General features: G+C 44.4%; 1 protein-coding gene across 1 annotated transcript in view; it reads right to left on the bottom strand.

The window, feature by feature from the left end:
* The window catches only part of DSCAM (DS cell adhesion molecule), a 315,819-nt gene that overhangs the window by 40,243 nt on the left and 261,105 nt on the right, over positions 1 to 14,471 (bottom strand). Inside the window, exons 22-24 of the mRNA XM_044250904.1 lie at positions 14,170 to 14,358; positions 12,637 to 12,927; positions 8,903 to 9,079 (exon numbers count right to left, since the gene is read on the bottom strand). Of these exons, the coding sequence (XP_044106839.1) occupies positions 8,903 to 9,079; positions 12,637 to 12,927; positions 14,170 to 14,358 (657 nt within the window). The remainder of the gene's footprint in view (positions 1 to 8,902; positions 9,080 to 12,636; positions 12,928 to 14,169; positions 14,359 to 14,471) is intronic.

The following is a 14,471-nucleotide window of genomic DNA, read 5'->3' as shown; positions in this document are numbered from 1 at the left end:
AGTCTGGGGCACGTGAAGAACACTGACAGTCATGAAATCATGAAATTGCAAGAGCACGAGACTCTTCAAGTCAACCCTGCAGTAAACATTTGCCTCTTGCCACCATGTCTTGGGCAGATACTCAAATGAGCTGGGACACCAAACACTCCAGTGAGGGGTCGATGCTGTCGCCCACCTCCCCTCTCAGGTCTGACTCACTATCAAGTCTATTGATCTGTCACCTCAACACATCCCTGTGGGACATTTGCTTTTTTCTCTCTGTTCAGTTGGAATCTCATGACACGTCAGCAGCCCCCTCCCAAACCTCCCCACCTCCAGTGTGTCAGTTCTCTGAGTGACATGCGCCTGCAGGAAGGGGGATGGACCTGAAACACACCCCTCATGTGTCACACTTGCGCTTTGCAACTCTCAAAGGGACCTCCCTGCCAGTAGAACTCAGCCCAGAGCAAGAGCCTCCGCGTGATCGCATGCTGGTCCCAAATGATCTTTCCAGCCCCGCTGCCCCTCACGTCCAGACTTCAGCCCGAGGTTCTAACTCTTGCATTCTCTGCAGACCACATGATGGGGCTCCTGGAAAGCTTCCTTTGTCACTGCATCACATTCAGATGTGACTTGCACTGTGAAGCCCCCCAAGCCCCTCCAGGTGAAGCTGGTGCCTTGGTTCTCCGGCCTTCAGGCACCCTTCTGCACTATGTTCAGCACAGCCTTTCCCACTTGACATGGTGGCCTCCTCTTCCCATGTCCTCTCTCCATTGGCTGAGTTATCTTCCTCTCCAGGCTCAGTCCAGTCCCTGCTAGGCACACCATGTTTTCCTGGGGATACGCTTCATTGTGGGACACATCTTTGTGCTCTTGTGCTGAGGTCCCTTGATGTAATTTCTACCTGGACATAATGAGGACACCTAGAGCCATTCACAAGCCATGGGAGTATCTCCAACAGCTGGGAGCCACCTGTCTCTTTTCCAAGTTGAAGTTTCTAATTTTCTCCTTCCCTTCTCAGGTGGCATAATTTCTAGGTAATTCTCTTCCTGAGACTCTCTTCTATGAAAGACCTGTGATTTTTTTATTGTCCTTCATTAAATGAGGCCCAGCGCAGAAACTGGTCATTTTTTGAAATTCTCTTTCTCACACACCTGTGAGGATGCAGTGCTCATTATATGGGTTGCAAATGAGTTTTTACAAATTATGTAGATTTTACAATGATCCCTATTACATTTTATCTCTTTTGTTCCAGCCTTTCAAAAACTCTTCAAATTTGGAGTCTTCCCATTAATACATTCTCTTTCCCCCTTGGAGTTCTGCCGCCTCTAAAATGGTCTCAGCCTGCCCAGACTTCAACCTGGCTCTCCCTAATTAGTCAGCCCCATCCCAATGCTAGTGGACTTTGTCTGGGCTTCTGCTGTTCCCTATAATTTCCTGATTGCTCACACACCAGGCTTTCTATAACCTAGTCTACTTTATTTCAATCTGTAACTTCTAGAATTTACTGTTTTTGAAAATGGGTTTGGAGCATAACTAGTTTCCAACACCTTTAATTTGATTGTTCAAAGATTATCCAGAAATGTTTTGGGATTATGTCGGGAAAATATTTGTCCAGAATCCTAAGTCATCATCCTTTGGGGTCTAGGGACCAGTACCACATGATATCCTTCCTAGTAATTCCTATGGGGAAAGAGTCTTCTCCTTCAGTGTATCATCATAGCATCTACTGGTGTCCATATTATGTTGCGCATCATTTAGAATTCTTGTGATAGTTTGTTGTAAACATGCCTTCCTTCCTACTAGCAAGAGATAAAAACTATTATTTTATGCAATTTCCCCTATTTTGCTCCCATAATGACTAGAACATAGTAGGTTTTGAAAGAATAAGTCAATTTAAAGAGTCAGAGGCTCTAATTATTTTCTAAAGTTCCTTCCTTCCTACCTTCCTTTTGTCTTTTTCTTTCCCTCCCTCTCTCCCCTCTTCTATCCTATCTTCCTTCCTGCTCCCTCTCTGTCCTTTTCTTCCTTTTTTATAATTCTTCTTCCACATTTTATGGTTTGAATAGCACTTCTCTTGGTGCATATCAAAGCGAAGCAGACATTGAGTCGTTCTTTCTACCTGCCATCTGTTAATATGAGAACATCGTCTCAAGTCTTGTTCTTGCTAAACAGTCTCTTGTGTTGCCTGTCACATTTTTTCCCCACAAATTTCAGCTCAATCTGAGATTTAGGCTTTGTGACACCTTTCCTAAAGTCCTTTGCTACTCCTACATATCCAGCCTTGGCTCTGTGTTTCCCCGTTAATCTTTTGGGCTTGGGCGTGATAGAGAAATACCACCAGGATATTTGGAAGGAAGGGGTTTCAAAAAATAACATTTGCAATGAGTCCTAGCAAACGGTATCTGGAAGGAGAATTTGGTGATTAGGAGGTAACTGGTCATCTGCCTTCAGGAGAACATGTGGAAGTGAGACCATGAGGGTTCAGGAGCTGGTTAGAAACAGTGCTGCTGAGTATAGAATCGTCTTTCAATAATCTAGTGAAGAGAAGCAGCAGAGAGAAGGGCATCAGGCAGAAGATATGGAAGACAGAAGCACTGACTATAGAAATAAAAAAATCCACAAATTATTTTCTATGGGAAAATAAAATTAGAAAGTAACTGTTGATTCTGTGTTGATATATCTTCTAACTTCAGGCTTCACTGACAATCCTTTCAAAGCCAACCCAGTTGATGGGACGTCCCATTTCTTTTTTGACCATTCCCAGATCTGAGGAAGTTTCATGGAAAGAGGGCTGGGATAGGGCAGTAGCAAGCTGGGTGCTCTCTCTAGCTCCGTCCTGATATGTGATTTTGGACAAGTTTCTTTAAGTTTCCATATCAGCAAAATAGGGCATAATATACTACCAAGTTTATACTCCACATGTTTGCACTGCTGTGGAGAGACTGAGACAAGGCAGCATCGTGTAAAGCGTTACAGAGCAGGAGGAAGGGGAAAAAGTAGAAGATAGTCCTCTATTGATTATTGCGTGACTCAGTGGGCTCTTGGGAAGAGGCACCCCTGTTGGGTTACAAGTACTACAGCGTGGTCTCGCCCCGTTCCCGTGTTCTTTTTGTGGACCACTCTTCCCTTCGTGGGTCTGCACACAGCACAGAGGTTCTCGCCCACCAGGCAGCACCACTGCAGGGCGTCAGGGGAGCTCAAGGCAAGCCTCAAACACCACAGCGGTGCCAACCCAGAGTCTGGGCCGTCTCATACTTTGTGGGCCCAAATGTTTCCTTAAAAAAGAGAAATCCCATTATTGCCACATGTCTACACTTTCATTCTGACGTTCTGGTTAGGTAGACTGGGGCATGCTTAGCTTTACCCTGCTGTCGGGCAGGAGCTAGCACACACCCCTGAAATGAACACCAGCGTGGGAGTAGCAGATTTTACCTAGATTTATGATCCTACCAAGAATCCTTCGTAAGCTCCCTGACAACAGTCCCCGCTTTTCTGTGAAATTGAAATGGATCTCATCAAGTAGCTTTTTTCATAAGGGCTATGAGTCTGCATTTATATATATATTTTTTTAACCAGATGACAAATAGGACTTTTAAATTTTTTTTTAAGATTTTATTTATTTAGTTGACAGAGAGAGATCACAAGTAGGCAGAGAGGCAGACAGAGAGAGAGAGAGAGGAGGAAGCAGGCTCCCTGCTGAGCAGAGAGCCCGATGCGGGACTCGATCCCAGGACCCTGAGATCACGACCTGAGCCGAAGGCAGCGGCTTAACCCACTGAGCCACCCAGGTGCCCCAAATAGGACTTTTAATCATCAGTGTGCTATGAAAGATGATCCAAAAACCACAACTAAATAAATATTCAATAAAGAAAACCATATATACTTGCAATCTGAGAAAATTGCAAGTACAAACATGGACCAACTAGAATACGCAGGTGGGGGAGGCGCCAGGACCGACGCCAGCTCACTCCCTCCTGATGGCCTGCTCTCTGTCCCTCACTCTGCTAGCTGCCCTTGGCTAGGCCCTGCTGCCATCCTAATGTTCTTCTGCTCCCCACCCTCTGATACAGAAACTCCTTTTACTCCATTCTCCCATTGAAAATTTGGAGTTTTGAAATTAAGGTTTAAAAAAAGAAAAAAAAAGGAAGGAAGGAAAGAGGGAAGGAAGGAAGGAAGGGAAAGTTTCAGAACACATGCTTCTGATCCCAGATAAACCACAACTTGGGCATTTATTAGCTTGGTGAAGTTGTGGTTTATTTGGGATTGGAAGCTTGAGCTGCTTCTTTAGATTATTGAAGTTCAAGTCTATAGCCATACCACCCTGAACGCGCCCGATCTCCTCAGATTATTGAAGTTCAAGCACATTTTTGGTCCTACAATTAAGGAAAGCATTTAGCTCATTTGCAGACCAGATGAAAAGGATGTTGGAGCTTAGCAGACAATAGCCATCCCTCATGGCCTTTATCTGTGCCCATGTAGAACCACGAGGCCACATTCTCTCTGGGAATGGCCTTCCAGAACTGATCTGTTTTTGTAATATTAACCCATTTCAAAGCAAGTTTAAAATAACTATGCTTCTGTTCACAGGATGAAAGGCATTTTGCCACAGAAGCATGGTCAAATTTTATACCCTCCATTGATTTTTATCTGTAGCTTATTTGAAGCTCCAAAAGTGGCTTTTAGGCTTGGCATGCCAGTAGACCCAACTGGCTGGTGCCAACATAACTTTGCACCTTCTTGGGTAGACTCACACTAAAGGAGGAAGTTTTTAGTGATACTGGTGTTGATTACTTGACGTGGGAATCAAATTTTTACAAGGTTGGGGCTTCTGGGATCATGGACCCAGCCAGGGATTTGTTCTGTAAACTTGCACTTCGAAGGATTTAGTAGTGGGGAGAAATCAGGGCATGATTATAAGCAAAATGTTGTTTCTGGACTCCTGGATAAGGTTACAGATTTTTTTTTTTTTAATGTAGCGTTTATAGACAACTCAGACTTTAGAAGATCGCTATGCTCTAAAATTTGTGAAGTTCTCAGGAAGAAAGAAATACAGGTTGGCTAAATTGCTTGATTCCCTTCTTTCTTTCCTTCCTTCCTTCCTTCCTTCTTTTCATCATTTTTACCTAAAAGAATGTTGTGTTATATTCACCTAACTAGGTTGTTAGTCTACATGGTAAAACATACCTTGCTTATAAACATTTAGTAGTTTCTAACAATCAAACAATTAAAAAATATGAAGTTGACCTTAAACAGTAACTCTAACAGTGTCCATTAGGGACCCCACAATATTTTTATATAATCCAAATTTTATTTCCAGTTTTGATACTCATTGGTGGTTGCTCAAGCAACATTGACATATTATTAGAAATGTCCTTATTTGCGATGATAACAATATTATATCAAGCAACCCTTTCTTTTGAATATGTAAATATATTAGAACAGATTCTAATCTAGGTCCAGGATCTGTGCCTTACGTGGGTCAGGTTGAAACTGGGTGACTGACTCTACCACTGAGCTCTGTTTCATACGGAAGCACCTACAACACTAAGTTCTGGCTACAGTTTTCCTCTATGAGTGAGCTGGAAAAAATTGATGTTATTAACCAACATTTTGGGGGCTCTGCTGAACTAAAAGAGAAATGTTTGGGGGCAAGTCCAGCCCCCCTCCCTCCCCAATAACTCACATCACCTATTCTGTTCTTTCATGGTGCACATTCACAGTTAGAGAAAGATGTCTGTCTCTTGTAAGCCTTTCCTCACTGTTAATAGAATGTCAGCTTCTGTGGTTCTGGGACAGGGCTGTAGCCCTCATTTTTCTCTTTGGGACTTAGCGAAACACTTGTGATCAAATAGAAGTGGTTAATAAGAAGATTTCATGTTTCATTTAAAAAATGGTGATGGCCAGCTCATGGCAGGTGATCAACAATGGTTTGTTGAATTGAATTTACTTCTGTGCCTTCACATTAAAATGTGCCCTTAGGAAGCAGCTGGAGTTGGGGCCCCCCGTCCTTTGCACTCTCGCTACCATCTTGTCCGACGCTGGGTTTGGAAGGCTTTGTGAAGCGCGTGCAAAATGCAAGACGACAGACACTTTTGTACTCCAGCAAGCTACTTCCTGGGACTCTTTGCTCCCCAGCATCTCGCTTAAGTACACCTTCTTTCCCACAGTACTTGTTTTCTTCCTGCTGAAACATTTGTGCAGGCTCTGTCTTTCCTCAGTCACAAAGAAAACAAAACTGTTTCTGGGGCGGGAAAGGCTGTGCTCTCTGATGTGATGTATTGCTTTCTTTACCAAGAGCCACTACAAAATACCAGTGTCTAGGAGTAGAGATGTCCACAGTGACAATGCCAGTCCCAGGATATCTTCTGGTGGGAGCCCTTGCGAAGGAATCCCTGAATGATAAGGCATTGCACTTGTGAGGAGCACCAGATGTTGTATGGAAGTGATAAAACACGTCATTCTACACTTGAAACTAATGCACTATATGTTAACGAACCAGAATTTAAATAAAAACTAAAATAACCACAACAAAAGAATAATAATAAGGTGTGTGGGCCTGCCATCAGTACCCAACATGGTGGTAAGAGTTAGCAGTACCTTCAGCATCTTTAGAGACTGGGGAGCTCAGATTATGGGTAGAATGGGGCAAATTAAACCACAGCTGGGAAAGAAGGAGTAATTCAACAGGGCCGGGGTCAGGGGACGAGGACGACGATCTTGGCAGAGGGTGACAGAATACCGGGAAGGAGTGCCTTCATGTTTAATGCACTCGCTGCCAAACCCTTGTGACTGAATGGAAATGATTAAGAGAAAAAAAGAATTACTGTTGGTTTTAGAAGATGTTATGTGAAAAATTCATAGCCTTTGAAATGCAGCTAGGTAGATCTGGCCATCTAAAGGTAACAAGGAGCTCATATGATAATTGTCTTTCTCTGATTGACTTATTTCATGCAACATAACACCCTCGAGTTCCATCCACATTGTTGAGAGGCAGGGAAGGGGGTTGGGGGGGTAGAGAAGGGAAAAATAAAGCAAGATGAGATCAGGAGGGAGACAAACCATAAGAGACTCTTAATCTCACAAAACAAACTGAGGGTTGCTGGGGGGTGGGAAGGCAGAATAGGGTGGCTGGGTTATGGACATTGGGGAGGGTATGTGCTATGGTGAGTGCTGTGAAATGTGTAAGCCTGACAGTTCACAGGCCTGTACCCCTGGGACAAATATTACATTATATGTTAATAAAAATAATTAAAAAAATAAAAATAAATGCAATAAGGACAGAACCTTGCTGGTCCGTCAGCTATTGGTTCCTCAATAATATTGTCTCTAAAGTCCAGAATATGGGGTTCTGTTGTCTGTGAAAGGGAGAAAAACATCTTTTTGTTATCTTAGTGATGAGCACTTGTGAATGTAATCCAACACAGTTCACCTTACACTGGGTTTCTCAACATAGTAAGCAGTATGTGGCTCTTATGTACCTCTAAGATGGCGTCCCCTTCTCTCCCCAGTTTGGGATTAATTGCTCCCTCTTTTGTGGGTAAGTAGGATTTTTTGAAGCCCTATTTTGATATTCATGACATTTTTGTTCTTTTCCTGGTAGAAGTTCATGTCTCTGCCTCCTACACTAAACCCGAAGTTCAGAAGGCTCTTTCTCTTTCTGTTGAAACAACAAGCACAAAGTATGGTGCTTAGGATATATAGGATTTACCAAGGTAAGTCTGCAAAATTAAGTAAGTAGTTAATGGGATTTAGCAAGGATATTTCAGTGAGATCGACAGCCCATCTGAATGATGGGGCTGTGGGAAATTTAAACGGAAGGGCTATTAACATGTACAGAGCATGATGTACTTTCAGTATTCTAATTTTTTGGTGAAGTGGAAGCAAATTGATAGGAAAATGTGTTAGGGCCATGTAAAGAGAAATGCTTCTCATAAGTGCAGATGGGAGAAAGTACCACCATGTTCTGCTGCTCTCACAAGATGGCAGTGAACTGAAGTGTTTGCAGAAGATGTCAGTGTTTTCTGTGTGTATCAGTGATGTCTGGGGACGTCCAAGATAAGTCCTGGGACTGGGTTCCCAGACTTGTTCCTCAGGTATAACTTTTAGAAATATGCAGAATACTGGATGATTCTGTCCACACTGGACTAGTTAAATGAGAACATCGTGTCCATGCATTTTATCAAAAAAGGGACTTGGTGGACTACTGTGATAGGTGAAAAGTGAAGGGCTCAGAACCCCTCTTCCTGACGGGGCTTCATGTTGGAAAGAGCTTGTTTTCCTCACACTGTGGTGCAAAGGCAAGGAAGGGCTCTTGGCCAGAAGCTGGAAATAGCTTCATCACTGGGGACCTCACAGAGCTGGACATGATAATAAGGGTGCCTGCTCACAATAGTGCTCGTCTGGCCAACGCTCTCGTCTTCCGCGGTGTTTTTGTTGTTTGAGTGAAACTCTTACACTGGGCTTTCGCTCACATATCTAATTTGGGAAAATGTGTGTTTTTGCCTCACAATGCTTTACTATAAGCCCTCAATTTCCTCTTCCTGGCAATAAAATAGTTCTCATTGCCATAGCAAATGTGATTGGTCTTTTTAAAGGACACCATAATTGATGGCCTTGCTGAGATAGCTGAGAAAGCGAGCAGAGTTGAAAGATCCATGAGAAGATAATTTTCTTTGCCTATTGATGTCTATGGTTTAGGAAACTGGTGTGAGGCTGACTCTCTCTCAGTGTCTGACTTGTTGGGTAGTAACATGGTGCGACTCTTCCCCTAGGGCTGCAGCGCTGCTGAAGGCATCTCATAGAGTCAGGCCATGGGGAGACCCGGCTGGAGAATAAAAGACCTTCTCCTGGGGAGTAGCTCCCGCCAGGCCGACTGTCCATAGAGAATGGCGCAAGCAGGTGACTGGGGGCCGCCACTCACCTCTCAGCCTCTTTAGCCTCTGCTCCCGCCTCCTCCTCCGCACCACCAGCAGGAGTACGAACAGCAACAAGACCCCCACCAGGATGCAGGAGATGGTCACAAGCATCTTGAGCCCCTCGTTGGTTGTCAGGCCTTCTTCGCTTTGCACAACTGACTTAATGAGTGGAGGGATTGTACCTGAAAGCAGGGTCATGGTGTTAGATGACTATTAATGAAGACGGCATGGCGGAGGGTTTAGGGATGACGGTTACAAGAGGCGCGCTGTGTGATCCAAGGGTGTCCAGGGTGATGAGAAATGAAAGGAGTTCTTTATCTAGGTCCTGACTCATTGATTTACTTTCTCATGCCCCTCCTCTGCCCAACTTGCAACTTACTTGACAAAACATCAAATCAGGATTTGCACCAAGGGTGAAGCCCATTTCTTTGAAAGGGACTTCATTTTGCACTGTACTGCTGGGTGCAGGCATTGAAAGCACAATGTCCAGGCTAGGTGCTTTAAAAAGCCACATGCGTTTCCCTGAAATGGTCACCCAGAGTACAACTGCTTGAAAACCCGTGCATCAAAGGAGGAACAATAGGTCTGGCCAGTGCACAGAAGTCTGCAGGGAGACTATACCAGTTATACTGGCTTAAAGAAGCTTTGCATCCCTTTAGGTCTGGTGATTCACTTGCTTTTTTTTTTTTTCTACTTTAGAAACTCTCATTTTAGGGTTAAGAGCTGCAGACAACTTTTCAAAGAGGAAGCATCTAGGTCTACAAACAAGCTCCTTAGTGATCAGGCATTATTATACAGCATCCGGAGATTCGGATTATATAGAATTATCAGGAAACACCTAAGCAGACTGAACTCTGAGCTTTCTGAAGCTGCTTTCTAGGCAGAGGCTGAAGACGGTGGGTGCGGAGACTCAGACATACACCCACACTATGTGGAGCGTGCATTCTGGCACCTTCCCTTATGTGAGATGCTCCATCCCACGGTATTTTCCACGTGAAACAAGGGCCAGGAAGTCAGTGGTTCAGGAAAAACGATGCAAAAATAATGCAATTTCCATCTGAGCAAAAATGATCTTTATCCTGCACTTAATAAGTAGAGCAGGGGTAATAGAATCCTAGTCCCCTATGTTATCAGCCCAGGTCAGGAAAAGTGTTCTTCTAACTGTGTCATATTTTTAGCTGGAAACCCACATCTGGGATGCTCAGAACCCATGTAGTGGGATGCAGGTGAAGCTGGCCTGCAAAACCAAGGCAACAGAGGGACATGTGCAAATGTTTGGCTAAGGAAAGGGCAGAAGAAAGAGTCAAATACAGACATGGAAGAATCTGAGATCTGACTGGTGTAGGTGTGAGGCTAACCGTCAATGTTTGTTTTCCTCCAAAGGAAAGGAAAATCTTCAGTCAGATATGACTAAAGAGATATTAAAGCTATATATCCATGAGATCAGTTCAAAGAAATCCATAATCCTTTTCAAGGATCAAAAAATACATATTTTTATTTCCTAGTGTAATAAAATTATTTCAGATTTCAGGAACTTAAATGTAGCTCACAGAACTTTTGCATGGTTATAATCTAAGTTCATGGATAAAATGCAAACATCATTTTTTTTAAGAGGACAGCATTTAAATTCTTTGGTGTGCTCTGTAAGTTTGAATCACGTTTCAAATTCTTCATGTGAGTGGTTTCTAGTTAAAAGATTATCATGACCATGTCACCAGTGTGCACACTGGAGCCCAGCACTCTGGTATCTACAGATTATAGAGAAGCTCCGTGCCAGCATGTGATTATTTTAAGTCAATTAATGTAAGCCAATAAGCTAAAGTAAGAACTATGCTTCCTGCCCAAATGTGTACCTGCTAGCAGAGGACTTTGGGGAACACTTAAATGCAAAGTAAAGAGTTTGGTAAGTCAAAGTCCTTTATTCTGTAAGGTTAAAGAATTAAACCATGTTGAAGAGAAAGCCAGTGGGAAGGGCTACTCTGCCTATGGGTGGTGCTTTGGGATGGGACACTTTGAGTGACATCACTTGTAACTGAAGGCTAGGAAATTAGACAGAGGGTGCCCACAAAAAGCATTGGTTCTTGAGTAGTGGGTTTGCATTCCAGAAGCTGGGCAAGCCATTCCACGGCTATGGGGGTAGAGTGCACTGCAGAGGCAGGACTCCAGGCTGGTATCAACAATATCAAGAAAACTTCTACCTAAAGATCTTCCTACATGCAGGAGGTTGGAAATGCTGGAGGCCAGACAGTCTTCTGGCTGGGGAGGACTTCGTGGTGACATGGCCCTGGGCAGGAGACTTGGGGTGGGTTTCCAGTGTGCCAGAGCAGGAACTTGTTCTGGGCCCTCCAGGAGAGTCCCAGAGAAAATGGCCAAATGAGGATCCCAGTCTACATCACCTCATTAGCTTGAGTATCTTTGGGTTCACAGACACTATCCTTGGGATAGTATAAACTGCACTTCCAGAGAGTGGGAGTTTGCTGGAGCCTTAATTAAACAAGATCCCAAGTACATACAAGCAGAGGAGGGAACCACTCTGTAGCTTGCCTACGGATGAATCAAGTAGGGTCTTTGCTTGGATGCAGGCTTTCTGGACCAAGCCATCCAACACTGTCCTCTGACCTGGTCAGTGGAACAGGCCAGAAATCTTGGAAGGGTGGGGGATGCTAAGCCAGGATCTCCCAACATCCTGAAAAATCGTGGCAGGTCTTACCTTGTGATTGAGTACCTAACTCAGTCACCACTTTACCCTGAGTGAAAGTCACTGCAAAGCTGTAGAAATCAGCACCAACATATAGTTCCCTAACCTTATAACAATCAATGGCCCTCTGTCTTTCAGCTTCACTGGGTTGGGCATTTGTGCAGATATCTTTTTTTTTTTTTTTTAAGATTTTATGTATTTATTTGACAGAGAGAAATCACAAGTAGATGGAGAGGCAGGCAGAGAGAGAGAGGGAAGCAGGCTTCCTGCTGAGCAGAGAGCCCGATGCGGGACTCGATCCCAGGACCCTGAGATCATGACCTGAGCCGAAGGCAGCAGCTTAACCCACTGAGCCACCCAGGCGCCCCATTGTGCAGATATCAACCAATAGCCTTGATACTGGTTGTAGGAAAAAAAAAGATAAAATTTCCTATTGCTTATTTTTGGTGGACTAAACAGCACAAGATACCTTGCCTGGTTTTCAGAAAATCCAAGCAAATTGCGCGTGTGGTGGGGGGAGGGGCAGGACGCACACCAACATCCTATGATATTATATTACTTTCATCAGTGCCTGCATTTCTGCTCAGGGACTATCAGAAGCTCTGGTACCATGAAGACTGTTTCTGCCCATGCAGTCTAAAGGCTAAATGAGAGCAAAGACGGAGTTATGTGGGTTGGGATGTGGTGGGGAATGGGTGGGGAGACAACAAAAGCAGTGTTAGCGCAGAGTCATTGACGAACGCACAGAACCATGTGTTTGGTAAGGGAAGGTAAAGAATCCTTCAGCCCGAAGAGAAATCACTCCTGCACCATGATTCCCTAAGGAGATTCCCAGTGGCTCTCAGGGCCTTATTTCTGGAGCAGATCCATGGTCCCGTGAACACAGTGAACTAGGAAATCCCACAGGGAGCCAGCTGAGTGGCTCTGAAGCCTAAAGGGATCTGTGGGCACTGGTCACTCTGTGGCCAGCATGAATGTTGAATGGGAAAGGGGCTGTAAGCACATGCATGTGTGGGAGGGCCACAAAGCCAGCCAGCTTACTGCCATCGTAGTTGAGCGTGGCGAAGTTGGCCTGCTTCTCCGCACAGCCAGCACTGTTGCACACCCTCATCTGCAGCTCGTACCACGTGGCTTCCTGCAGGTCATACAGGATATAGGACTTGGAGAGAGAGGTCCGCTGAGCTGTGGTCCAGACCGTGGTCCCAAAGGGTCTGTACTCCAGTGTGAAGGAGGTGATTGGACAGCCACCGTCATTCCAACCGATGAGGTTTAGCCTCACACGTGTGGTGTTGATGCTGGCGAAGAGTTCTTGCTCCTTGGAGAACTGGGGTTCTGTGGGAGAATGCACAGTCATTCAGCTCATGGGACCATCTCATGGGATGCGGGAATGCCGGTCATCGGTGTTGTCATGCATTTCCCCTTGGCTGCTTTCCCCACCTGGGTGAGGAGCTCAGTTCAAATCTGGGTCATAGACCAGTCCCAATTTGTTCACTATTTATAGGGACCTATGGACCAGTGGGCTGTCTCCAACTATAATAACCTAGGTATGAAAGGGAAAATTGGATGGGTAGAGGTTATGGTTATGCATGTCAGAGTTCCTAAAGAAAAATGTTATTTTCATATGTGTGTTTCCTTGAGTGATTCTGAAGAAACCGTACTATGTGCTGAGATGGCCTATTTCCACACTTGTGTGGAGGGAACGTGACTCAAGATAAGTCTAATTGGATTTCAGAAGTTCCAATGTGTCTCTTGCCACCCAAGCACTTTTTACTTGAACCCAGGGACCTAAAGGATATATTTCTGCATAAATTAATCCCTCATCCTCTGAACCCTTGTTGAATCTTAACCAAAACTCAGGGGCCAGATCCAAGTAACACCTTTGCCTTCCCATCTCTGGCTCTTTTGCTATCCAGTGTGGCACTGTGCACCAGATGAGAGACAGATGTGAGGGGAAGCTCTAAAGACCCTCTCTTCACTGCCTCACCTAGACTTCCATGCCACTGTACCCCTTCCCTTACTGGTGCCCCCAGACTACAATTTCACTGCTGAGCACCATTTCTGCCTCCCACCTCGCACCACCCAGGAGTTTATCTCCTCAAAGATTCATGTTTCAGATTAAAAAAACAACTCACATTAATGGTCAATAGTCTATCCCATTCCCTTCCCACCTGAAAAGTGGGTCCTTGGAGACAATGGGAAAGTTATGGATAGATGAAGCATGGGGTGACAGAGGGAGGAGCTCACACTAGAAGGTGTGAGGGTAAGGTGAGAGGGTAAATGACATATTTCATGGTGACCCAGCCAGGGCAATTTATGTAGGTACCAAAGCCTGTGGTTTGCAAATGACACTCTTCATTCTTACTGTAAATGGGATAATGAAGGAAGAGAACCATGTACATCCTCTAAGGACCAGCTATCTCTCCCATTACACTGCAAACATCCAAACCCATTTTGGGAATAACAAAGTTCAAACTCACAAACAAGCATGCAAATATATGACGCATTATCTGTGATTACAATGCCCCATTCAGTTAGGGAAGCAGAGGAAATGCAGACAGCAGAAGGCATACAAACCTTTCCCCAACGTTTTCGCTTCTATGATTTCACTGATGCGTCCCGGTCCCACTCCATTTTGGGCAGTTAGAGTGAACTTATACCAAGTACCACACTTCAGATTTTCCAGGCGGTAAGAACGTTCACTTGGGCTGATTGGAAAACTTCCCCACTGTTCACTGTTATCCTCAGAGTACTGCAATATGTACCCTACAGAACACAAGAAATATTCAAAAGAATCTTATTTCCTTTCTACTAGGAGTTGGTGGATGTTGGCATTCTGTATGGAATGAGAGTTCTCAGCATTGATGCATCTCTGGAAG

Source organism: Neovison vison, chromosome 6, assembly GCF_020171115.1.
Source record: "Neovison vison isolate M4711 chromosome 6, ASM_NN_V1, whole genome shotgun sequence".
NCBI lineage: Eukaryota > Metazoa > Chordata > Mammalia > Carnivora > Mustelidae > Neogale > Neogale vison.
This window is presented reverse-complemented; position numbering and strand designations above follow the sequence as displayed.